This window comes from Heterocephalus glaber, unplaced genomic scaffold (genome assembly GCF_053883595.1).
Source record: "Heterocephalus glaber isolate CG9 unplaced genomic scaffold, H.glaber_assembly_v1.0 deba00001444, whole genome shotgun sequence".
NCBI lineage: Eukaryota > Metazoa > Chordata > Mammalia > Rodentia > Bathyergidae > Heterocephalus > Heterocephalus glaber.
This window is the reverse complement of record NW_028258297.1, coordinates 16,224,316-16,245,873: the sequence shown is the minus strand read 5'-3', so window position 1 is coordinate 16,245,873 and position 21,558 is coordinate 16,224,316. Positions and strand designations below refer to the sequence as shown.

The following is a 21,558-nucleotide window of genomic DNA, read 5'->3' as shown; positions in this document are numbered from 1 at the left end:
TGGAGAAAAAGTACTGGACTAAATTCTACAGCTGTTCATGGTAAAAGCTATCAGGAGACTAGAAGTAGAACAGAATCTTCTCAACAGATTAAAGACATGTACTCCATACTTCCAGCGAGAACATCTTGTATGAATGGAGAAGATACAATGCTTTCTCCTTAAGGTGGAGAACAAGGGCAGATATGCTTACTCTTTATCTGTCCATTAAACTTTGAAACTTAGTCCCCACCAAAATAGTCTGGCAATAAAATGACACAACTAGGACAGGATTGGCATGGCAGAAGCAAAATCTTTATATACAGATGAAATGATCATCTACAGAGAAAAAACTAAGAAATCTCTAGAAGCCCCTAGAACTTGTACTTGAATTTAGCAGGATTAGAAAACACAAGGTATATATAAAAATTCAGGTCTGTGTATACTTGTTATAAATGAAGAACTGGATATTGAAATTTAAAAGTTATGTAGGAGTACAAAGGACCCAGAAAAGCCAAAAACAAAAACAGTGTTGGAAGATGTTTAGCACCCAATTTTAAGACTTCTTTTAAAGCTACAGTAATCAAGGCAGTGTTGGTGTAAGGAAAGACATATAGATCATTGGAATAAAACAGAATCTAGAAATAGAACCACACATATATGGTCCACTGAGTTTTGAAAGATTATTTAACATTAGCATTTTATAGACTATAAACTCGATTCAAGAGCCGAGGAAGAGATAGATAGTAGACTATTATTTCTTAACAGTAGCAATGAAATCCAGAAGGCAGTGGTAAAAGGCTATCTTCAACAGGCTAAAAGAAAACTGCCAGCCCAAAATATGTTTTAAAGGTAAAAGCAAAATAAACATATTTTTCGGACAAAAAAAGTTAATTCTTCACTAAAAAAGAAAAACAATCCTAAATGAAAGGTCTAAGATATAAGAGGAGAAAAGGTAAACGGATTAGAAATATATTTCAGAAGAAAACTCAACATGACTTTATAATGAATTAGACGTGGAGAGGCTAAGAAAGAGGACAATATTAAAAAATACCGGGGCCGGGGATTTAGCTCAGTGGTTTTGCTGCCTGCTGCGCAAGCGCAAGGACCCGAGTTCAATCCCCAGTATCAAAAAAAAAGAATACCAATTTTGGCATGAAGAACTAGATAGAAAAATAAAACCAAAAGACTAATAAAGAAGTGGAGAAAATCAACAAACATGAATTTGAACAAACATGAATGCTTGTGGTATAGCAAAATGGGGTGCAAAGTAGACAGGTACATGGGCCTGAGTCTCAGAAGGACATTCTGGAATAGTATTATAATTTAAAGTTCATAGATACATAGATAGTCTATAGATCTGTGGAGTTAATAGAAGGTCAGAACCCATGGCTCTCGAAAATAAGAATGAGGAGTCAACAAGAAGGCTAAAGCCTAACACAAAGGTAAGAAGAAACAGAAGCGGCACTGTGAGGTCAAAGGAATTTCACCATGGAGAAATGACCAACTGTGTCACTACTGCTGAGACCGTAAGTGAAATGAAGACAGAAATCCCCCGCGGTGGTAACCTGGCAATTGTCAGTGTCCTCACAGTTACAGCTGCTTGCTGTATGTGGTCACAATTTAGGATTTCCTATTCCAGCACCTTTGAAAAGAACTCTTAACACTCAGTGAAATAGTAAAAGAACACTGTATTGCAATATTTAAAAGGAAAAAAAAAATCAATTTCCATAATATACATTTTATGTCATTAAAGCAGTATATTGTCACAATCTAAGCATGTAGGCAGGTTAATTAATAATACTAATAAACATCTGTGAAGAACGTAAATGATTTTGCATATAATCTGAGTTTTTATACAGAGAGTATTTTTACTCCCAACTGTACATGGAATAAAATACAAACTTCCAATAAAATTACTCAGCTTTGCCAGCATTGAACTGGTAGGAAACAATACACATCTGAAAACAGGTTTGACTCCATATCTCCTGATTTTTCAGGGACGCCAGATACTGTCTTCACTAGCATACCTTGCCTGAATAAGACAACCCTTTCCAACGACTGCTGCATCTGTGGGGAGGTCTATCGTTGTAAAGAGAACATCAGGAACTTTTTGTTTCCTACAGTTGTAGCAATATGTGAGATGAGCTGGAAATGGCATATTCAGTTCATCATATGGTATATGGCAAAATCCACAGCCTACAGGCAAATTTTCTTCAAGCCTATATAAATACATGAAGAAAAGTAAACAAGGCATTCTATCCTGGGTTGGATCCCTTGCACAAAAGAAAAAAGGTATTCTTGAAAAACCTATGAATTTTTCAAAAGTACATATTATGTATAAAGTACTTGCATATAAGCTATGCATCTTCTACCACAGAGGAGTAGGGAAGAGTACTACTATGACTGGTAAGAACTACAAGTGACATGAAATCAGAACCATACACTGTTCCTAGGAGAGAAACGCCTTATAAAAGTAGTTACTGTGAGCCAGGCATGGTGGCACATGCCTGTAATCCCAGAACTCTGGAGGCTGAGGCAGGAGGATCGCTGTGAGTTCAAGGCCAGCCTAGGCTACATAGTGAGCTTAGGGCCAGCCTGAACCACAAAGGGAGCCCCTGCCTCAAAAAAAAAAAAAGAGTATAGTTATTGTGTACCAGTTCTATGTTTGATGACTTACCACCTGACCAACAGACCACTATAGCTCAAAGATTTTGGAGGGATACCACATAAAAATGGGAGTGGAAGTCAGAGTGACAGTCTACTGGCTGACAAATATTTAAAAATTCCTAAGGAAAAAATTTTTTAAGCAATTAAAATTAACATAAAAACAAATGCATTTTAACGAAGAACAAGTCAAAAATAGGCATACTCTAAAGCCTCTAATTTCCAACAACCACTGTAGCCTTTCTGGAAACTCAAAACATCTGTTTCATAAATGACACAAATAAGCCACAACTATACCACCCCCAACCTCCCCATTCACTGTAAAATGTTTACTGGACTACACTCTTTCATTAGTTCATTTTAGAATGATTAACCACTCTCTTTTTTAAGTGTTTTGAGTCAGTCTCACTATGTATTCCATGCTGGACTTTGAACTCATTGGTGTAGCCCATGTTGGCCTAGAATTTGAGGTGATCCTACTGCCTCACCCTCCCAAATGCTGGGATTACAACCATGCACCACCAAGCCCAGCTAAGCACTTCCTTGGTCACTAAATTTGAGGAAGTCAAGACAAGAGGATGGAAACATAGGGAAGCTCCACTGAGAACCTCAGATTTTCACAAAGCCTTATCTTCTATGGTCCTGAAAAGACATGAGTCTCAATCTCCACTAGAAGCTGAAACTTGGTAAGTAGACAAATTTAAAAGGGGAAGGAAATATGTATATGTATGTGTGTGTGTATATATATATATATATGGGGTTTTTATAGATTCCTTTTATACATTATTTTCACAATAACCTCTAAATCACATGAAATTACTTCTAGATATTTTTCTCCTGTGGAGACAGCATCCTGATACATTAAAAATTAGAGCAAAATCTGACAGAGCTGAGGGAAGCTGTGTGACCCTGAAAACATTACTTAACTTCTCAGAGCCTCTCTGGAATACTGGAATATCTACCTAGACACATCTTTAGTATTTTTGAAGTCAAAAAAACAGCTCAATAAATATTCTTCCCCAATACAACACCCAGCAAACAGCAACAAATACTGTGCTAGTTCCACTTAGCCTGAATTCACCCTGAGACACTAACTTGCTAGGTCACACTAAGTCCTAAGTCCTAAGCAGCAGACTTCTTAGTTGAATTTCAGTTTGTTTGAATCCAAAGCCATGTTAGAGGGGAGAAAAATGGAACAATATTTAATGGAACACTCTGCACAAATTTAAACATTAGCGGTACAACATCATAAAACCTAAAAATAAGTGCATTAAAATATATAAAGCACTTGAAATATGAACAGAAGGGACTGTTCCTCAATAGTGAGATGTAAGGAATTAGTTTCCTTCTAGTTTTTTACATTCTCCAATTTTTTTCAAGTGAACACTAGTAATTTTATAGCAGAAAAAAAGATATTTCCTCTTTTACAACTATGGATGGTATCTGTTGTACTTAAATGCCCTATAAGAGTACCGAGCTGCTTTGAGAATTACTGTATCTATCGAAGTCACAAAACAGAGAAAAGCAGCAGGAAAAAGATCATTTTAAGAATTCTGTCAAATCAAGAATGAAATCAGGTTGGGACTGCAGCTTAGTAACAGCTGAGAGCAACTTGCCTAACATAACCAAGGGCACGGGTTCAATCCATTGCACTGTGAAAAAAAACAATGAAATCTACTGGGATGTAAGAATAACATTGCAGGACAGGCAAAGATAGTTTTCTCAATAGAATACTCCAACTGATTACTATACTTCAAATGCCCCCTACTTAGGATAAGTCTCCGTAATACAGAATGGTGAATACCCATTTTAACGCGTACTGACAAAAAAGGTCCTTTTCTGACTACCAGAGCTAGAACAGTTTTGTTAACAGAGACTTGCAAATTTGTAACAAATTTGAACAGATACAGAATACTTTTACCTTCTTAATTTATACTTAACATATTAATACTAGCAGAAAAAAGCAAAAATACCTATGGTGGCTACAAAGGTTAATAGAATTTTTTTATCCAGGTAGACTAATATCAAACTAATAGTTGGTTTATATTTGTGTACGTATTTGCATATATACTTTTAATATATATTCACCTATTAAAATATGTACTTGGTAGTTTTAACTACTTACAGAAAGCATTTTTGATATTTATGGATAACAGTTTAAAAGTGACCAATAATTAAATAAGCCAGAAAGTGAGCTCATTTTACCTAATGCTTTCACTTTCTGTTTCACATGTAGTAAAGTTTTTTCATATAATTTTGTAGAATAGTTTTATTTTGTGAAATAAGAACTTTAGGAAAATTCTTTCATCACCTTTTCCCGTTTTCGAAGGCAAGACAAGAGGAAAAGGAGGGAAGAGAACAGTCAAGTAAAATAAATTATTTCTATATTATGACAAAGCCGAAAAGAGTAATTTGAAATTCCGCAATTTACAGACATGAGTCACTTATCGAGATGCTAGAGATAACAATGTGTCTAATACAGTACAGAATCCCATACTCCTCTACAGCCACCAGTTAGTGCACTCACTGCAGTGCTTGGTCCTGACTTCTATACTACACCACTAACAGCCTCCCTTGTGGAGAAGAAATATCCTGGCTCTGAGAAAAAAAGTCAACTTCTCCTTCTCTGCCCTTCTAGAAATAAGCTGCCAGGACAACCTCTGTTCCAAACAGCCCTCCACGGTGCCATCCTGCAGAAATCGAGGATTCAGTACTGCCGCTGTGCCGGATGCTGATAAAATACAGACCTCTTCACTGGAAAACAAAATAAATTTTTTTAAAAAGTTAGCATTTTCATCCAGTATAACTACTACTAATATCAAAATGATGACAAGAGTGACAAATTAAATTTCAGTAGGATTCTATTAAATGTTAAGTAATACCCACAATTACCTATTAAAACCTAGGTTAGAAACTAGAAATAACAGGCTGGTGGTGTGGCTCAGTGGTGGGAGCTTACCTAGCATGCACAGGGCTCTGGGTTTGATCCCCAGCATCCCTCCCCCCAAAAAATTTTGCCTAAAATGGAGCATGAAGAATTCTTTACAAATTAAAAACTAAAACAAAGTATATTTAATATACTAACTTCCTGAAAGATTAAAATGTTTCATTAACTCCAGTAACTCCATTAACTCCAGCAATAATCTATTACATTGTATGAAGATATTCTTCAAAATAGTCTTTAAAAATGATTCCAAAAGCATAGCTATGCAAGCATCTATGTTGTTATAGCTTGATCTGAATTTGAATAATTATAAACATATCCAAAACAATATCCAAAATACACCAAATGGAGCTTCTACGATATATATGTGTGTGCGTGTATGATTTTAAATGAATTTTTAAAAATTATTTATTATATATCATTTGGTTTGAAAGTTAAAATGATTAAACAATCAACATAACTACTGAATGATAATGAGATAAGTAGCAGCCGAGGGAAGAAATGCTCAGAATAGGGAGTAAATGAAACAGAAACTGAAAAACAAAGGAAGAGTCACTTGAACTATGAGTGAGCAGAGAACATTAGGCTTAAAAGGTAAGCAGGCACCGCACCGAGGATGTCAGAAGAACAACATGGAGCCTCTGCAGGTTTTTAACCAAGGAGTTAATAAGAGCAAATGTACACTTCAAAGAGTTCATTCCAGTAACAGCAGGTAGGACAGGTTAGGAGAAATTAGTAAAGATGGTATTTAAATACAAAGGTTTTTAACATCTAGAGGGAAGGGGCAAGGAGTTTCTGGCAGATACACTGAAACTTGTAAGTCAATTCGTTGGACTAGTTCACTGACTCTTGCATCTGTGACCTGTCTGTAGCCATGCTGACTCTACACTGTCTGGCATTCTCCACCTGCTATTCTTTAGCTCTGGACATTCTCCCCACACCTCCTTCCTTCATTTATATAATATTTATCTCCCAAGATTCAGTTCAAACATCATTATGTCACTGACATTTTCTTCCAATCCTTCTGACTTCCAACCCACAGGGAATGAAGCATCATGGGATACTGCAATCATAAAATGTATTAAACTGGTTGTAGTTGATCATGCCTGTAATCCCAGCACTCTGGGAGGCTGAGACAAGAGGGTCACCAAGTTGAAGCCCAGACTGCACAACTTAGTGAGACCCTGTCTCAAAATAAAAAATAAAAAGGTTGGGAGAATGTAGCTCAGTGTAAGCCCTGGGTTCAATCTTGGCATGGGGGAGATAAAACATGTACTACACTTGTCATAATTCTCTACTAGAATGTAAATCTGATGGGAAGAACTACATCTTTTTAAAATCACACCCCTCACAATGGCAGGTGTGGTGGGACACATCGGTAATCCCAGGACAGGGAGGCTGAGGACTGCCACGAATTCAGAGCCAGCCTGGGCTACAGTCAGTTGAAGGACAGCCTGAACTACATAGCAAGATCCTGTCTTAATCAACCAAATCACATCCCCAATAGCTGATAACATATGGTGCTAAATCTACGCATAAAGCAAAACTATCTACAGCAGAATAAGGCAGAATGCGCATTACAAAGTTGGTGGTTAACAAGAGTAGAACAGCTACTCTGGGAATCAAACAGTTTTAAAGTAGTTCACGCTCTGCAACAGAAAAGAACTACCCTACAAAAGATTAAATAATATGGCTCTATAATATCCATATTTATTATATTTTAATGATTTTTTTCTAACCATAATGATTAACCATAAGACCAGAGGATCTAGCAGTATGAATTATCCAAAAATAAAAGGTGGAAAATAAGATAGCAGAAGGTCAAAACAGTTTCTAGATGACATCAATCATAAACTTATGAAGGGGCTGGAAGTAGGGTTCAAATATGGCAAAACGCCAAGTAAAGCCAGAACCCAAGAAAGGGACGGGGAAAATACTTGCTTAAGATAATAAGATAATAAAACAAACTAGGTATAAGCGAGAAAATGAGATTGGTGGAAAAACAGTAAATTGTAACCTGAGAGTATTAAAGTTTCAATTTTTTAAAAGTGGAGTATTCTCAAGAGATAGTAGGGTTCAAAATATGGTTAAAAGTCAAGTGACAATGGATGACTTGATAAGGAGAAAATTCAACCCAGGCTGCTAGAAGGGATGAATCATGTATAATAGAAGAGATGGTGGAGAAGTTATGAAGAAAGCAGAAACATATTTGAAAATAAGAAACTATGAACAGTCGAATGGCACTGACTTTACAGTTGTTCAGATGAAAAGGCAGGAGGAAAAGGAACTCAGAACCAAGAGTATGGAAGTCCTCCTTAACTTGGCAGTTAAAAAGGATGATCTGTTAGCAGGACAGAGTTACATCCCAGTTTGTGAGTGCAGGTAGGGTGAGTTTACATACAAACTTTAAAGACACTCCGCAAATTCATTTATAAAAGATCAAGGGATCCAAGTATCCTAGTGAAAAGAGTTAGCAAAGTCACAAACTGGAGTATATTAGACCTAGAGTTAATTCTTCCCATGTGCCAGTATTCCATTTTCATTCCATCCCTCAAAGACTTGGGTGTGATGGGCTGTTCTATCTCCACTTCAATGGACAGCCTGAGGCTCTCAGAGGGGCAGCATTTCCTAACTTTGGCACTGCTTTAGTGGGAAAGATGGCATATTAAACTTGATCAAATGTACTAAAAGGCCACTGCTCTGAACCACCCCACTACCCACTACTCCTATATTCTTTATATTTTACATAAAGTTTCCCCTTTAAGATGACAATTGACATCTTCCAGATGACAGTGTCTAGAATACCAAGTTATCATTTACCAGATGCTAGTTGATTCACTGTAGCCCACGACAGCATGACAGCCAAGTGCTTTAGCATGTGATTTTATTTCTTGTCTGATTTCTGCCCACCATGCATCCCGAGTTTCTGGTTCATCTGAAAAACAAATTTTAAATGAGTTCACTACTCAATAGCACAGTCTATATGAGTAAGAAATGTTTAAAATAAACGTACTACAGGAGGTATAGAAGTATTGTTCTACAACAGATTTTTAAACTTCCTATCTTTAAAATCCTACTTCTCAAACATTTTAAAATTAGTTGCTAGGAAAAAAAAAGCACTATATGCTTAATTACTTTAAGGGACATCTATAGGCAAGTATTTTATTAGATACAGATTAAAATGTAGACCCAGAGTATCCAACTTCTAATCTTAACTGATACCCTATTTCACCTTACCGAGGGAACATCTCGTGTGTCAAATCCATAAGCTTAATACAAATTCTGATTTCATTTCATGGTACTTAGTTTTTAAAACCTACTATCTTCTAGGTTCTTTCCAAGGCAAAGATGTTTCAAGGTTAAAAGAGAAAAAGCTGTACGTTAGCCATCCTTCTACAGAGATGTAGGTTTTAAAGCAAAATGCTAAGAAATAAAGGGACTAGCAAATATATTGAAATGATTAATACAAAAAATAATTTGGGGAATGTATAGAAGGACAAATTTCAGATAAAACATAATAAATTCCATAAATGACAGGGTAACTTAAAAATGGCTTACTCGGCCACGATAGCATACACCTGTACTGTAGTTCCAGTTACTTGGGAGGCTGAGCTAGGAGAATCATCTGAACCTAGGAGTTTGAGACAAGTCTGGGCAACGCAATGAGACTCTCACCTCACCACCACCAAGAGAAAAAAAACTTTTTTTTTTAGGGTTAGAGATGTAGTTCTGTGGTAAAGCTCTTGCCTAGCATGAAAAAGGCCCTTGGTTGTAAAAAGCGAGGGAGAGGAGCAGGGGTACTTAAAAATCACAGAATTGTATTTAATTGTCACAGGAAGTGCTTCTAATAGAGCATTATAAAAGGAACAGCTGTCACGCATACTTCCTAATCACTTGTATTTAGCTGCAAACTATTGGTGAACAGCAGCTGCAAATTATGTTCAAAGATGTTAAAAACAGAAACAGTCCATAATTAATATATCTTGATTTATTTCTTTTGGTAGCCAATTCCCGTTTGGAAACAATTTGAAAACTTTAAACAGAGTGATAAGCACTTATTGTAAATTTTCTACATATAAGGCACTATTAAAACTGAAAACCAAACAAACCAACACGACTTTCTATTTTTAAATTGAAGCACACATTCAATTTTCAAAATGTTTTTCAAAACGAGTAAAATAAGAATTATACTCACTAGTAAAATAGTGAAGACAGCTAAGTAAAGAAAGGTTAAGAAGCTTGTTATAGCTCACACTGCTAGGATGTGATTTTGTTTCCTCCACAGGGAAGAGATCGGCAAAAGGAAGAAATGAGGAGATTAAAGCCAGAGCTAGAAATGATGCCAGCCAGTTCTTGAATTAAAGTTTTGAATCCAAGACCGAGCTACCCTAAAACTTTCTTTCAGAAGACTAGAAAGAAATGCAGACTTCAGGAAACTGAGGGAAAGATCAAAGTATAAGATAAAATGAAGGAAGAGAAACAGAAAAGACTGCAATATGGTGTTAGCAGTCAATATTATGAATTTAGAAATGTGTGCAACAATTAGTTGGCCCTATCTTGCATATCTGTTACTGTGTTAGAATTTCTTCAGACTCCTAACTGATTAATAGTACCAATACACTTGTGAGCCCGTACTTGCTTTTGCATCTAAGACATATGTGCTTGTATAGCAATCTGACCATACATTTAATATTATCCTTTCCTAACAGAAAGATTTAGCATAAGACAAACTATTACTCAAGTAGTTGCTCATTTATCAAATCATTCATGATTCTGAGGAAATAGATATCACAAATAATGATAGAACGATAGAACTATATCTGTTTAGAAAATGGTTTTTTGGGAACACTACATGAACAATAGTCTATCTTTTCCTAAACTCACTACTAGAATGTGCTATTTACTTTTTAAGTCATTCTACACAAATTATTATTTTCTAAAGCAAATAATTGTGATTTTTTAAAAGAATAGTTTTTCTCACATTAGGTTGCCTGCATCTGTACCACAAGTAGTACATGGTAGCTTCTGTTTTAAAAATGAATTTCACAGAAAGTAATCTGTAGTATTGCTTTTTAAACTAATGAAAAATTGGAGGAAGTTATTTAAATTATAAGAAAATAATTTAGAAATGGCCAGCATGTCTAAATAGAAAAGTATGTAATAATAATTTCTATGAGATATGTGTAACCACACAGACTACAATGTTACTTTACATTAAACTTACCTTGATATAACACATAAAATAATCAGATAATTAAACCAAAGAATTAAGTGGCTGATTGAAAAAAAAAAGCTGAATGCAGCACAAGTGGAGCATTCATATTCTTCTGACAAATTCACAAGCAGCCTTTATTTTGACACATGAGCCACACAACTGCACATGGAGATGCCATTATTGTATTTAATACAGTATTTACAAGTTTAATAGAAAGCTAGAGTTACACAGCATGGGAGCTAAGGAAGCGAATGGCATATGTCCACACTGAGAGAATTTGTTAAATCTGGTTTTTGGCTAAAGCAAAAGCTCAAGGAACGAAGGGTTTGCAAAGCAGATTCAGCAATACAGGTGCCAGAAACAGTGATACTTTGGCGCATGCTTGGATCAGGTGACAGTACAGACTGAAACTATGGCAGCTCACTGAAATGGTTACAGAAAGTAATGGCCCTAGATTCTAGGTGAAAGCAAGGCAAGCATACAGTAGGGAGAACTGAGTCACAAACTAGAAATCGTATTAACAACAGTAATCTATAACTGTAAGCAAGAAGTCAAAGGATGAATTTTGTGGCTATTAAATTTAGGGGTTATTTAATTATAATCAAATTTAAACTATTTAATATTAAAGAAATGCTAAACTTATTTCAAACCCTATATTATATCTATGCCAAACATGAGCCAGAGAATCTTCAAGGAGTAATTACGATTAAGACTAACTTATTACCAATAAAAACTCAGAAATAAGTAATCTTTATATTAGAATTTTTATAGGAAACATGCCAGTGAATTTGATGTTTTATTCATCCTACAAAAATATGAAACAGGCTCTACCATACTTACATAAAAAGCAAACCAGAGTCTGGCTTAAAAAGGCATGGCAACTTTACATTCCACAAATAAAACTAAACACAACTTAGTTATTTGATGGTCATACAGCTGAGATGTGACTCATAATTAAGCATTTCAAAGATATTATGAAAAAGATGTCTTCACTTTAAATACCACACTCCTCCCAGTAATCTACAGAATTAGTCATAATTATAAAAAGACATCATTTTGAGAAAAATCAAAAGTTAATTATTATATAACTTGCATTTCACATTATTGTATTTTTCTCCCATGGGTCAAAACTCTTCATAGATAATATCACAAATCTTTTAATATTTTTTTCTAATTGTAGGCATCAACAGCTCTAAATCAATACCTCACTGATAACCTTTTTGGGGGATTTTGTCAGCACCTGTGGGTTGGTGTTAAAATTAATTCATTTTTACTGCTGTTACTTTTCTAGAGCATGGCCACAGCTTGATATCTTGCCATCTTTTTATTATTTTATCATGTTGTTTTTTTATTTTTTGTTTTTGGTACTGGGGATCGAACTTGGGACCTTGTGCTTGCGAGGCAGGCGGCGGAACCACTGAGCTAAATCCCCAGCCCCTATTTTATCATGTTTTTTAAGTGCAGGTAAAACTGGTAAGGATTCTTAAAATGATAGCCCATATCTCAGAAAGCAAGCAAGTGATCAGCACAACACAAAATATGCCTTTATTAAACTGAATCCCTTTGAGATTTTAGGCAGTTACATACTTGTAACTGGAAAACACAGACTACCTCAAGTTTTATATTCAGTTCTATTTTTATACAGCTCTGGGAGAGAATAACTCTGCCCTAGGAAATCTTTTAATCCTGAAATAAAAGCAAATAGACTTTTGTTCAACCTAACTTTTAAATGAATAGAAGAGATAAAGTGTGAGGTTGGATCAAGTAAGGGTTTCTAATATGATGATAATCTATCTTGTTAAGGATGGCATAAAAAGCTATATTCCTCAATATCTGACAGTGATACTCCAAACAGCAAAAACCTCAAAGAAGATAAATTTCTCCTAATGAAACAGATATTAGAGAGTTCAGGTTAAAAGGAGTATTCAGCCTCAAACTGGGTGGAGATTAGTATCACCCTGAGAAAAAGATTTTCTTCACAGAGGAAATGATGTACAAATACAGAGCAAACATCAAGACTTAGGAATTTGGGATATTAACATGGGAGTTGACATCTCATCCATATTGGCCAAAGTAAAGTCTTTGCTATCTGTGCATTAAAGAAGAAAGTCAGAATGTAATCTATTCCTTAACTGCAATTTCACTGTTAATTTGTAACTGGATAATCATTATCCACATTACTGGTAATACAGGAAAGCTTGGATATCATACATGCTATATTTATGCCTTCTTGAATTTTATCTACTTCTTAAAAATTTGTTAAAATACTGAGAACCAAAAAGTGCTTAACTACTTTAGGCTTAGTTTTTGCACATCTGCTCATGAACACCTCTCAAAGTGAAAAGAGTCACTACTGATATCAATTCAAATTTCAAGAACATCTTCCACTTATCTCCATTTATCTACCACACGTGTGTGTACACACAGACACACACACACACACACAGAGGCACAAATTGGGTAGGAATTAGCCTAGACTGGATGTGGAGAGAGGATGTCTGCCTGGCTTGCCACTGGTGTTCTCATAAATACCACTACATTAAAGATTATTATTGAAAAAAGTTTTTTAAGTAATCTAGATGAGCAGACTGACATATTTTATACGTATTTCTTTACAATCAGTAGCCTCACATTATATTAAATATTTTGTAAAGTAGTGACTATGATCTTTTTGTTTCAATTAAACAAATATAATTCTGATGGCTGACCAAAAATAGTATACTTTTCTAATTTCAACCAGTAATCTAAAGCTTGCCTTATCACTAGTAATAATCTATCTTAAGATGGAAAACAAATCTTAGGTATAATATGCCTTAAAATCTATGATTTGTCTAAAACATTTTTTAAAACTTTCAAAAATATTCTCAAAAACTAAAGAAAAGATACCTAGTTTTAAACAACCTGTTTTATTAATTCAGGGCCTAACACATCAATTAAAAATACTAAGATTAGAAGCTATTTCAAACTAATATATAACTACATTTTTAAACCACATTATGTAACTACTATATATTTCCTCTTGGCACTTCCTGAAAAAATATTTAGGCTGGGATGAATCCTATACAGAGAAATAATCACATACTGTATTTTCCTAAACTACACTGAGCATCACTGATTGAAAAAAATTATGTATCTGTGCTATTCAAAAATACTTTCAATAGTCTCTCAAAAGATAAAACAAAAGATCATACCCATTTGAGAAACAATGAGCTAGGAGTATTTACATTTACTCTTCAACTTTTTTTATGTTTTATTTTTTGCAATTCAACTTGCCAATAAGCTGGAGTTTACAAAGGATAGGAATCAAGTGCTCACTGAAACTTTAGAGTTGTAGATATGTGAGAAAATCTATCTTTCTCAGCCAAAAGCTAACAAGAGCCTGCTTCACATGTAACATTCTGCTAGCTACTAAGTTCTGCTGATTTCACATTCTACATATTTCACAGTCTGTGGGTAAAAGTGTAGGTCCTGAAGCCAAAGTACTCAGGTTCAAATTGTGGCTTAGCCACTTTCTAACTATTCCTTGAGCAAACTGTTCTATTTTGCTTACCTACAAAATGACACTAGTGCCTGCCTCAGAGATTTGTTTGTTCATTTGTTGCCTCAAACTCACTATGTAGCTCAAGCTAACCTTGAACTCACAATCCACCCTCTTCAGCCTCCCAAGTGCTGGAGTTTTAGCGGTGTACCACCATGCCTGGCTCTCAGAGATGTTCTGAGGATTAAACGACCTATTATCATAAGTATTAGAAACATGCCTGGCACATAGCTAATACTCAATAAAGTTAGCTCTCCTACCACCATGGAACCCTAGTTATCTAGCCATGATGATTGCACGCCCTCCCTAGCTGGCCTCCCTGTCTCTAACGTTGCTGTCTGATAGCCAAGGACCACCTAATGCAAATGTGACCATGGGCTACCTGTCTTATTGCTATGTACTTATTCCTGGCATGTCATACACAAGATTTGTAAATGCTATATCCTCCTAACTAGTGGCAAAATTCATCTTGCTTTCTCAGAGTCTGTTACCAGGACTGAAACATAAGAAGCAAGATAAGAAAAGATAGCATTTACTCAAACAAACTCTCAGACATGAGAAGGGATCCCTTCTCCCTGCTCTATAAGAATATTTGCTATCAGTGTAGTTAACACAAACTTAAGACAGCAAAGCAGGAGAAAAGGAGATGGAGAAAAAAGCTAAACTGATCAAGACATTTTATACTCTGTAGCAAAAACCTTAGTTAAGTATGAAGTAACTATGTAAACATCATCAAAAGTACTGACTGGCATATTGTTTTGCAAATGCTGGAAGTTTCAGAACCACACACAAAGCACATATTAATATGGGTCTAAATGTACTGCTTGAAATATAAGTTTGTGTAAGTGTCCTATATATTCTTCAAATCTGAGCTCAGGAATCTGTGCCTCCACATATAGTTAATCATGCCTTCTTGGACTCTGTATCCTATACCGCACCATATCACATAGTCAATCATTTAAGGTTTTCCTATCTCCCAAGAATATGAATTTCATCAAGATAGGAGAATTGACAGGCTTTGCCCTCAAATACCTAGCTAACTGTTTTGCATAAAATAAATTCTGATACAGTAATGTGGCACTTAATGAGGATATATATACATACATATATATATATATTTTTTTTTTAAGAAATGCCTCATTAGCATGTGGTTACACAATGACGACTGCTACATCACTAGGCAATGCAATCTTACTGAACAACTGTCACAGATGTGACCCACTGGCCAAAAAGTCATCATGCAGAGCATGACTATACATGCTCATGTAATCTATGAAAGTGTTGTGTGACATATTTTCCTATATCTATTCACAGTTTAAAGTATCTGAAATAAGAATGTTGAAAATTATTAAATATATTTAATATGATATTCTTTCTTTTTCCTTTTTCTGGGAAGGCTAAGCCAAGAAATACAGTATCAGTGAACAATTCTAGTATTAATTAAAATAATTACAACAATTGTTTTCTTAATAATGTGGTCAATTTCTGATTTTCTATGGTAATAAAAGAACAATTACTAAATATTTCCAAATTAAAGAGAATACATAAATGTTTGAATATATTTACCAAATATATCATATGCTCTTCAGAATTACCAAGTTAGTTTTTTTAAACTGATTATCAAAATCAGCCTTATTTCTGAATATGAACTGTTACAGGAAAAGTCTAATGCCTCAGTCAAAAGCATACTACTAGGACACCATTAAGTCAAATATTGTCATCGTTCTCTTACTTCTAACATTCTAAAACCAATCCATTTTTTTTTCTTCATATACTTCCCACCTGACATTATTTTAAATGATGGCAAGATATACTGCTTCTTCAACCATGATTCTCCTTGCAAAAACTCTGTAATTACAGGGGACAATATCCTAGGTTTGGGAGATTCAAGTTTTGCCTTTCCCACTTTCAAATACTATTTGTTCTCTCACTGAACCAACATACTGTACATCAAGTACATCAATCACACCCTGAAACCTTTGCCCTGACAAGATCTTACTTCCTTAAATTATTAATGAGCAATCTGTCCCATCTTTTTTACACATAGTCTTTTTCTCTTCACACTACTCTACGCTGACCATGTTTTAAAAATACATTTTATGAAATGAAATGAAACCAATACATTATTCTTAAATTTCTCAATAAAAATCAATTCTAAAGAATGGCAATTTTAATTCTGATGAATGATAGCATTATGGTAAAGAGTCAGATTAAAAAATAGAGATAATTTTCCTTCATTTACCAGTTGGTAAAAGTCTACAACTGCAAAGGTTGGTCATAATTAGAATGTTTACTAGGATGTAGGTAAATCTGCAGGATAAACATGAGTTACTTCATAGTCAAACATCCATTACTTACATCAGAATTTGCATCTTGGATTCCTAAGAACAAAAAAGATTCACAATATTGAAAAGATTATAGGATATTATCTAAAATGTTGAGCCCTTTGGTATTTTTGCTTGTCTTTAAGATACTCTTTCTGACACAAAGTACTGAAAATTTTCATTAAGGCAAGTATCAGCATTGATACTGAATTTTAAAACTTCTATTATTTAACTTAATTCCAAAAAATAGACAATATTAACAATGAGACATTTATATTAGTAAGAGAATGTGCTCTTATCAAAAAGAAAAATTACAGTGGTTCCAGTGCCTGCTACACAAGCGCAAGGTCCCAAGTTCAATCCCCGGTACCAAAAGAAAAAAAGAAAGAAAAATAAAAATTAATTGGTCTTGATCCTAAACCACATCATCAGCTGTAAAGTTCTCTATCTTTGGTTTCTTTAAGAGTTATAAGCTATAGCAACATATAAATTACTTAAAAGAAAAATTATATTCTTGTGGAAGGAGAAAGAGGAAAGCTTATGGAAGCTGTTAATCCCCCTCAAATCTGCTCCTGGTTAACAAATTTTGGAACACTTAACAGAATTACAAATAAAAATGCTAACTGCTACATTTTTATAATATTTTATAGAACAGTACATATATTCTATTCAAATCTAACTATGCAGGGCTGGAGATTTAGCTCAGTGGCATTGCGCCTGCCTCGCAAGCACAAGGTCCTGAGTTTGATCCCCGGCACACACACACACAAAAATCTAAATATGCAGTTTAAAATACTTTATTTTACAATTTATCAAGTTAGCCATTTAACAATTATATTTAACAAATATTTGCCTAATCATAAAGTTAATGCCTATATAATTTACCTGATATAAAAAACCTGTCCAAAATACATAAATAGTTTAGTTACTGTACTGAAAGTTAATCATGTAAGAAAAGTCACTCATAATTTATGGTATTTCTATGGTTTTCATTAATTCATCTTAACACATTTTTATATTTGTGTTTCCATGGAAATCACAAGTAATTACATATTGCAGAATGTACCTGTATGACTGAATTGACATTAAACCTATTTAAGCTAGAATATTTCTAAAAACTTCACTGAGCTGCCATAATTTTTGTCAGCGTATGTAGTACTGAATGACCATTAAAATACCTGCATTGAAACTATTCCAGTCTAGCAGTTTGTAAGATCTTGTGTTACCCATAATTCCGACAAAGGCTGAGTTCAAAACAGCAAATTAGTAGATCAGTTTTAGGTGCAGAATAGTAGAAATAAAACAAAAAAACTACAAACAAGAACAAAACTGACAGCACTCGACAGGAACTGGAAAGACACAGACAGCAGAGTTAATAAGAGATAGAAACAGGAAAAGAGAAGAAGCATGCCACAGTAATCTGAGATTAACTAGTCTAATTAATTACCTTGATGTTTTAAAACCACCCCATTCTTTCGTTTTTTTATGCTATTTGCTTAATATTTAACAAAGAAAGAAGTTCTAATACAGAAACACTCTAAAATAATAATCTAAAGTTATTATGTGGTAGTGGTTTTAAAAGGAAGTTTTTCCGCTTTATATTTAGAATGAAATAAAAATCTCCCATATTCACTAGTCAAAAAAAATAGCTGCAATATTAATTTGAGAACACAAACAGCATTTTTAACATTGGCACATGCATCTCAATCCTAAGTTTCTCTCAGCAGAGTAACTCAGTATTACAAAATTACTGTATCTTCTTCATTATGGCAGATACTGGTCCAAAGTTTCATTTTGTGTTAACATTCTACTTTCCTCAACAGATTGAAATTTCTCATAAAAAGTTACATAAGGGGTTTGGAGATTAATGCTCCTTTTTAGTGTATAATGTATACATAAAACAATCCAAGGATGTGATGTTTTAAGTCAAAATAAGATAATATTGGAATTATTAGAATATATACTTGATATATATGTAATAAAATGAAAACTAAATAAAAATATATTTCATACATCACTAAAAACATTTATATGTACATGCCCATAAACTTCAGGGAATAATCCATTAATAACTAAGAATTTTAACTGAAAAACTATTCTGAAAGAGGAAGAAAAGGAGAAAACTGGTAAGCTGATAATTATAACATATAAAATATTCTGTAATAAAGATTCCTGTTTTTTTCCCTGGGCCTGGATTCTTATATTTCTCACACAGTTAGAATAAACTGGTAGGTAAGATAAATCCCCAAAAGCAGTTTTTGTAAGAAGTATTAGTATCTTAAATATAGCTCTCTACTTAAATGTATTTAAGTAACATTTATTTGTTCTCCCAGACTCTACAGTTTATTCAGAGTACATGGAAGTGATAAGACAAAATTAAAATGTTTTCAGTAACCAGAAGACATTACCAACAATTGAATATATTCCTAAAACCATTTTTTATATAAATGGATGCCATCTATTAAAATATCTGAGTCAATAAGCCATAGAAACACATGTAACTATCCTTGGGTCACCCAGTTAATATCAATATTTCCTTCCACTTCACAAATAATTCAAATTCCTAAATGCAAAGATACAGAATTTGACATAGCGTTCAAGAACATAATACTTTAAGTTGGCATCAATCTTAATTTTCTGTAAGTGTTACAGAATATACAGACAGTATAATGAAGAAAAGATCCTAAACTGACCAGAAAAATAAGAAATGGGGCAAACAATAAACCAAGAAGAAAAAAGAAAAGACTGGTGCTCAAAAGACATGTTTGCTAAGCTTTAGAGTTAAGTAAATCTGACTAAGAACTGCTGTTGTGAAATCTCATTCAGGGTCCAGAAAAATTTCACTATGCTTCTCTGTAATTAATGCACATAAAATCAAACCACAGAGCATAAATTAAATATTCAGAAATTTTTAAATGGTAATGCTCTATAGTGCCACAGCCTTAAAATCACTACTGGTAATGTTATCCATGCAATAATATCAAAGCATTTTACTTTTCATAGCTGTCAATAGAAGTGTCACCAAGAGGTTACAGCAAGTGACAAAATTTCCTAAAAATATATAGGGACAGAAGCCAAATAAGAATACTAATATAAGGCCGGGGATTTAGCTCAGTGGTTTCGCCGCCTGCTGCGCAAGTGCAAGGACCCGAGTTTGATCCCCAGTACCAAAAAAAAAAAATACTACTACTAATATAACTTCAGGTTTAAGGTATATCACCAAAATAGTGACTAGAGCAAAGAAATGAACTTCTACTCAAAAACAAATGTAATAATTCCATTCTGAGTTTCTACCATTTATCATGCTTACTGATTTAGAAAAATCAAGATATTTCTAACCCAAGGGCCTAAAATTACCCAGGACTTTTATGTCTATCTCCTTTTAAAATTTTGGCCCCATCCTTTAAGGAAGTAAGCTACCATTCTTATCAGAGGTTAGTCTATTTTTCTTTAATTTTTGGTATTTCTATACAATGTTCAAAATTACAATATAAAAATATCTCTTTTAGGAATAAAGAAATTAATAACCTAAAAAGGGCGACTGCAAGTAGAAACACTTAGCATCTTAAGTCAAGGCCGTATAGTCAAATTATAAATTTCTCCAGGTCAAAGAAAATACCTGACTCAAAAATGATTTAAAGATACTTTCTAAGTGATATCTTGGCCAAAAATAAATCAAGATCTGCTTGTTTTACATAGAAATGCAAATAAAATATACCTTTAGTTTGTTTTTAATTAAGATAACTACAAATATTGTAAAGTAATGTGCCAGTTTACATTTTCCTTTCAAGTAGGTTTGACATATAAAACATTGTAGAAATCAATTCTAATAAGCACAAGTTAAATAAAGCAAACAGTAAAAACAAACTTCTAAAAGAACATACCAGGATTGTGGATGCGATCCAAGAGCTTCACAGAGCGTGCACTAACAACACCACCGACATGCACAAGAAATCCAGGAGGAAATGCCGTCAAAGTAAAAAATGGAAATTCCTAATACAGAGAAAAGGGGAAAAATACAACTGACTGTGAAATATTTTTAAAACTGCACGTCCTAAAGAAATGTATTCTATACTTTGAAATAAAAAGCCTTCCTATTTATTACATATTCTTTGTAATTCCACTGATATTTAAGAGTTTCAAATCCATTTCCCCGTATTTATAGTGTTATGCAAAAGCTGAGAAAAAATGTTTTTAAGAGTTCCAACTTGAAATATTTGGAACACACTCTGTCTTCCCTGATGCAGCTGCACAATGGGATGAGTGGACTGACTGGCTGGGCCCTCTTACCCATTATGTACTTCTCAGTGTAGAGGTCTCTTCACACACATACCCAATACAAGCTACTGGTAAAGACTCCAAAGGCCTGGGGAAACGAACCAAGGGATGGAGAGTGGGAGGTTGGACAATGGGCATTAAGAGGAAGGAGAGAGAATAAACACAAATGTCAAGTTGAGGTGGGTAGAGAATGACTGTGTGGGATTATTTACCCTCTTTACTCCAATAACACCAGGACAGCAGGAACAAATGCAAGGACTCAAATGAATAGTACGTAAGTAAGCGGGTTAAAGATGATGCAATACAATTGTATAAGTTCTTCAAATTTTAATCTCCCTTTTCTCTTAAAGACATAAAATTTAAGAGACAAGGAGAAGAACCCAAGAAAAGAATAAGAAAATAGTGAGAGGAAATTCACTGAAATACTGTAGTCCCCAGGAAGAAAGGGGAGCTCCTCTGGTTGCCCAAAAGTACAGGCCCCTCATACCACACAAATGAATAGAAGAAGTAAGAGAAATTTGATACCTTAGCTGTCTGGCTACAAGATTAAGGCAGTTCCCTGAAACAGAAGTCACTTACCGGCAGCCTCGACTATTTTGAACATAACTGACAGCTG

At 34.3% G+C, this 21,558-nt stretch overlaps 1 protein-coding gene across 33 annotated transcripts in view; it reads right to left on the bottom strand.

Annotated features, from left to right (window-relative positions):
* The window catches only part of C2cd5 (C2 calcium dependent domain containing 5), a 103,423-nt gene that overhangs the window by 38,555 nt on the left and 43,310 nt on the right, over positions 1-21,558 (bottom strand). For 17 of the 33 annotated variants that reach the window (XM_013072518.3, XM_087214016.1, XM_013072521.3 and 14 more), the window contains 4 exons: positions 20,549-20,657; positions 8,408-8,522; positions 5,302-5,397; positions 2,007-2,198 (listed from right to left, as the gene is read on the bottom strand). In XM_013072518.3, coding sequence (XP_012927972.1) covers positions 2,007-2,198; positions 5,302-5,397; positions 8,408-8,522; positions 20,549-20,657 — 512 coding nt within the window. Of the gene's footprint in view, positions 1-2,006; positions 2,199-5,301; positions 5,398-8,407; positions 8,523-17,842; positions 17,909-20,548; positions 20,658-21,558 lie in introns of all 33 variants that reach the window. The other 16 variants (XM_004845757.4, XM_087214011.1, XM_021259107.2 and 13 more) reach the window with 2 other exon arrangements.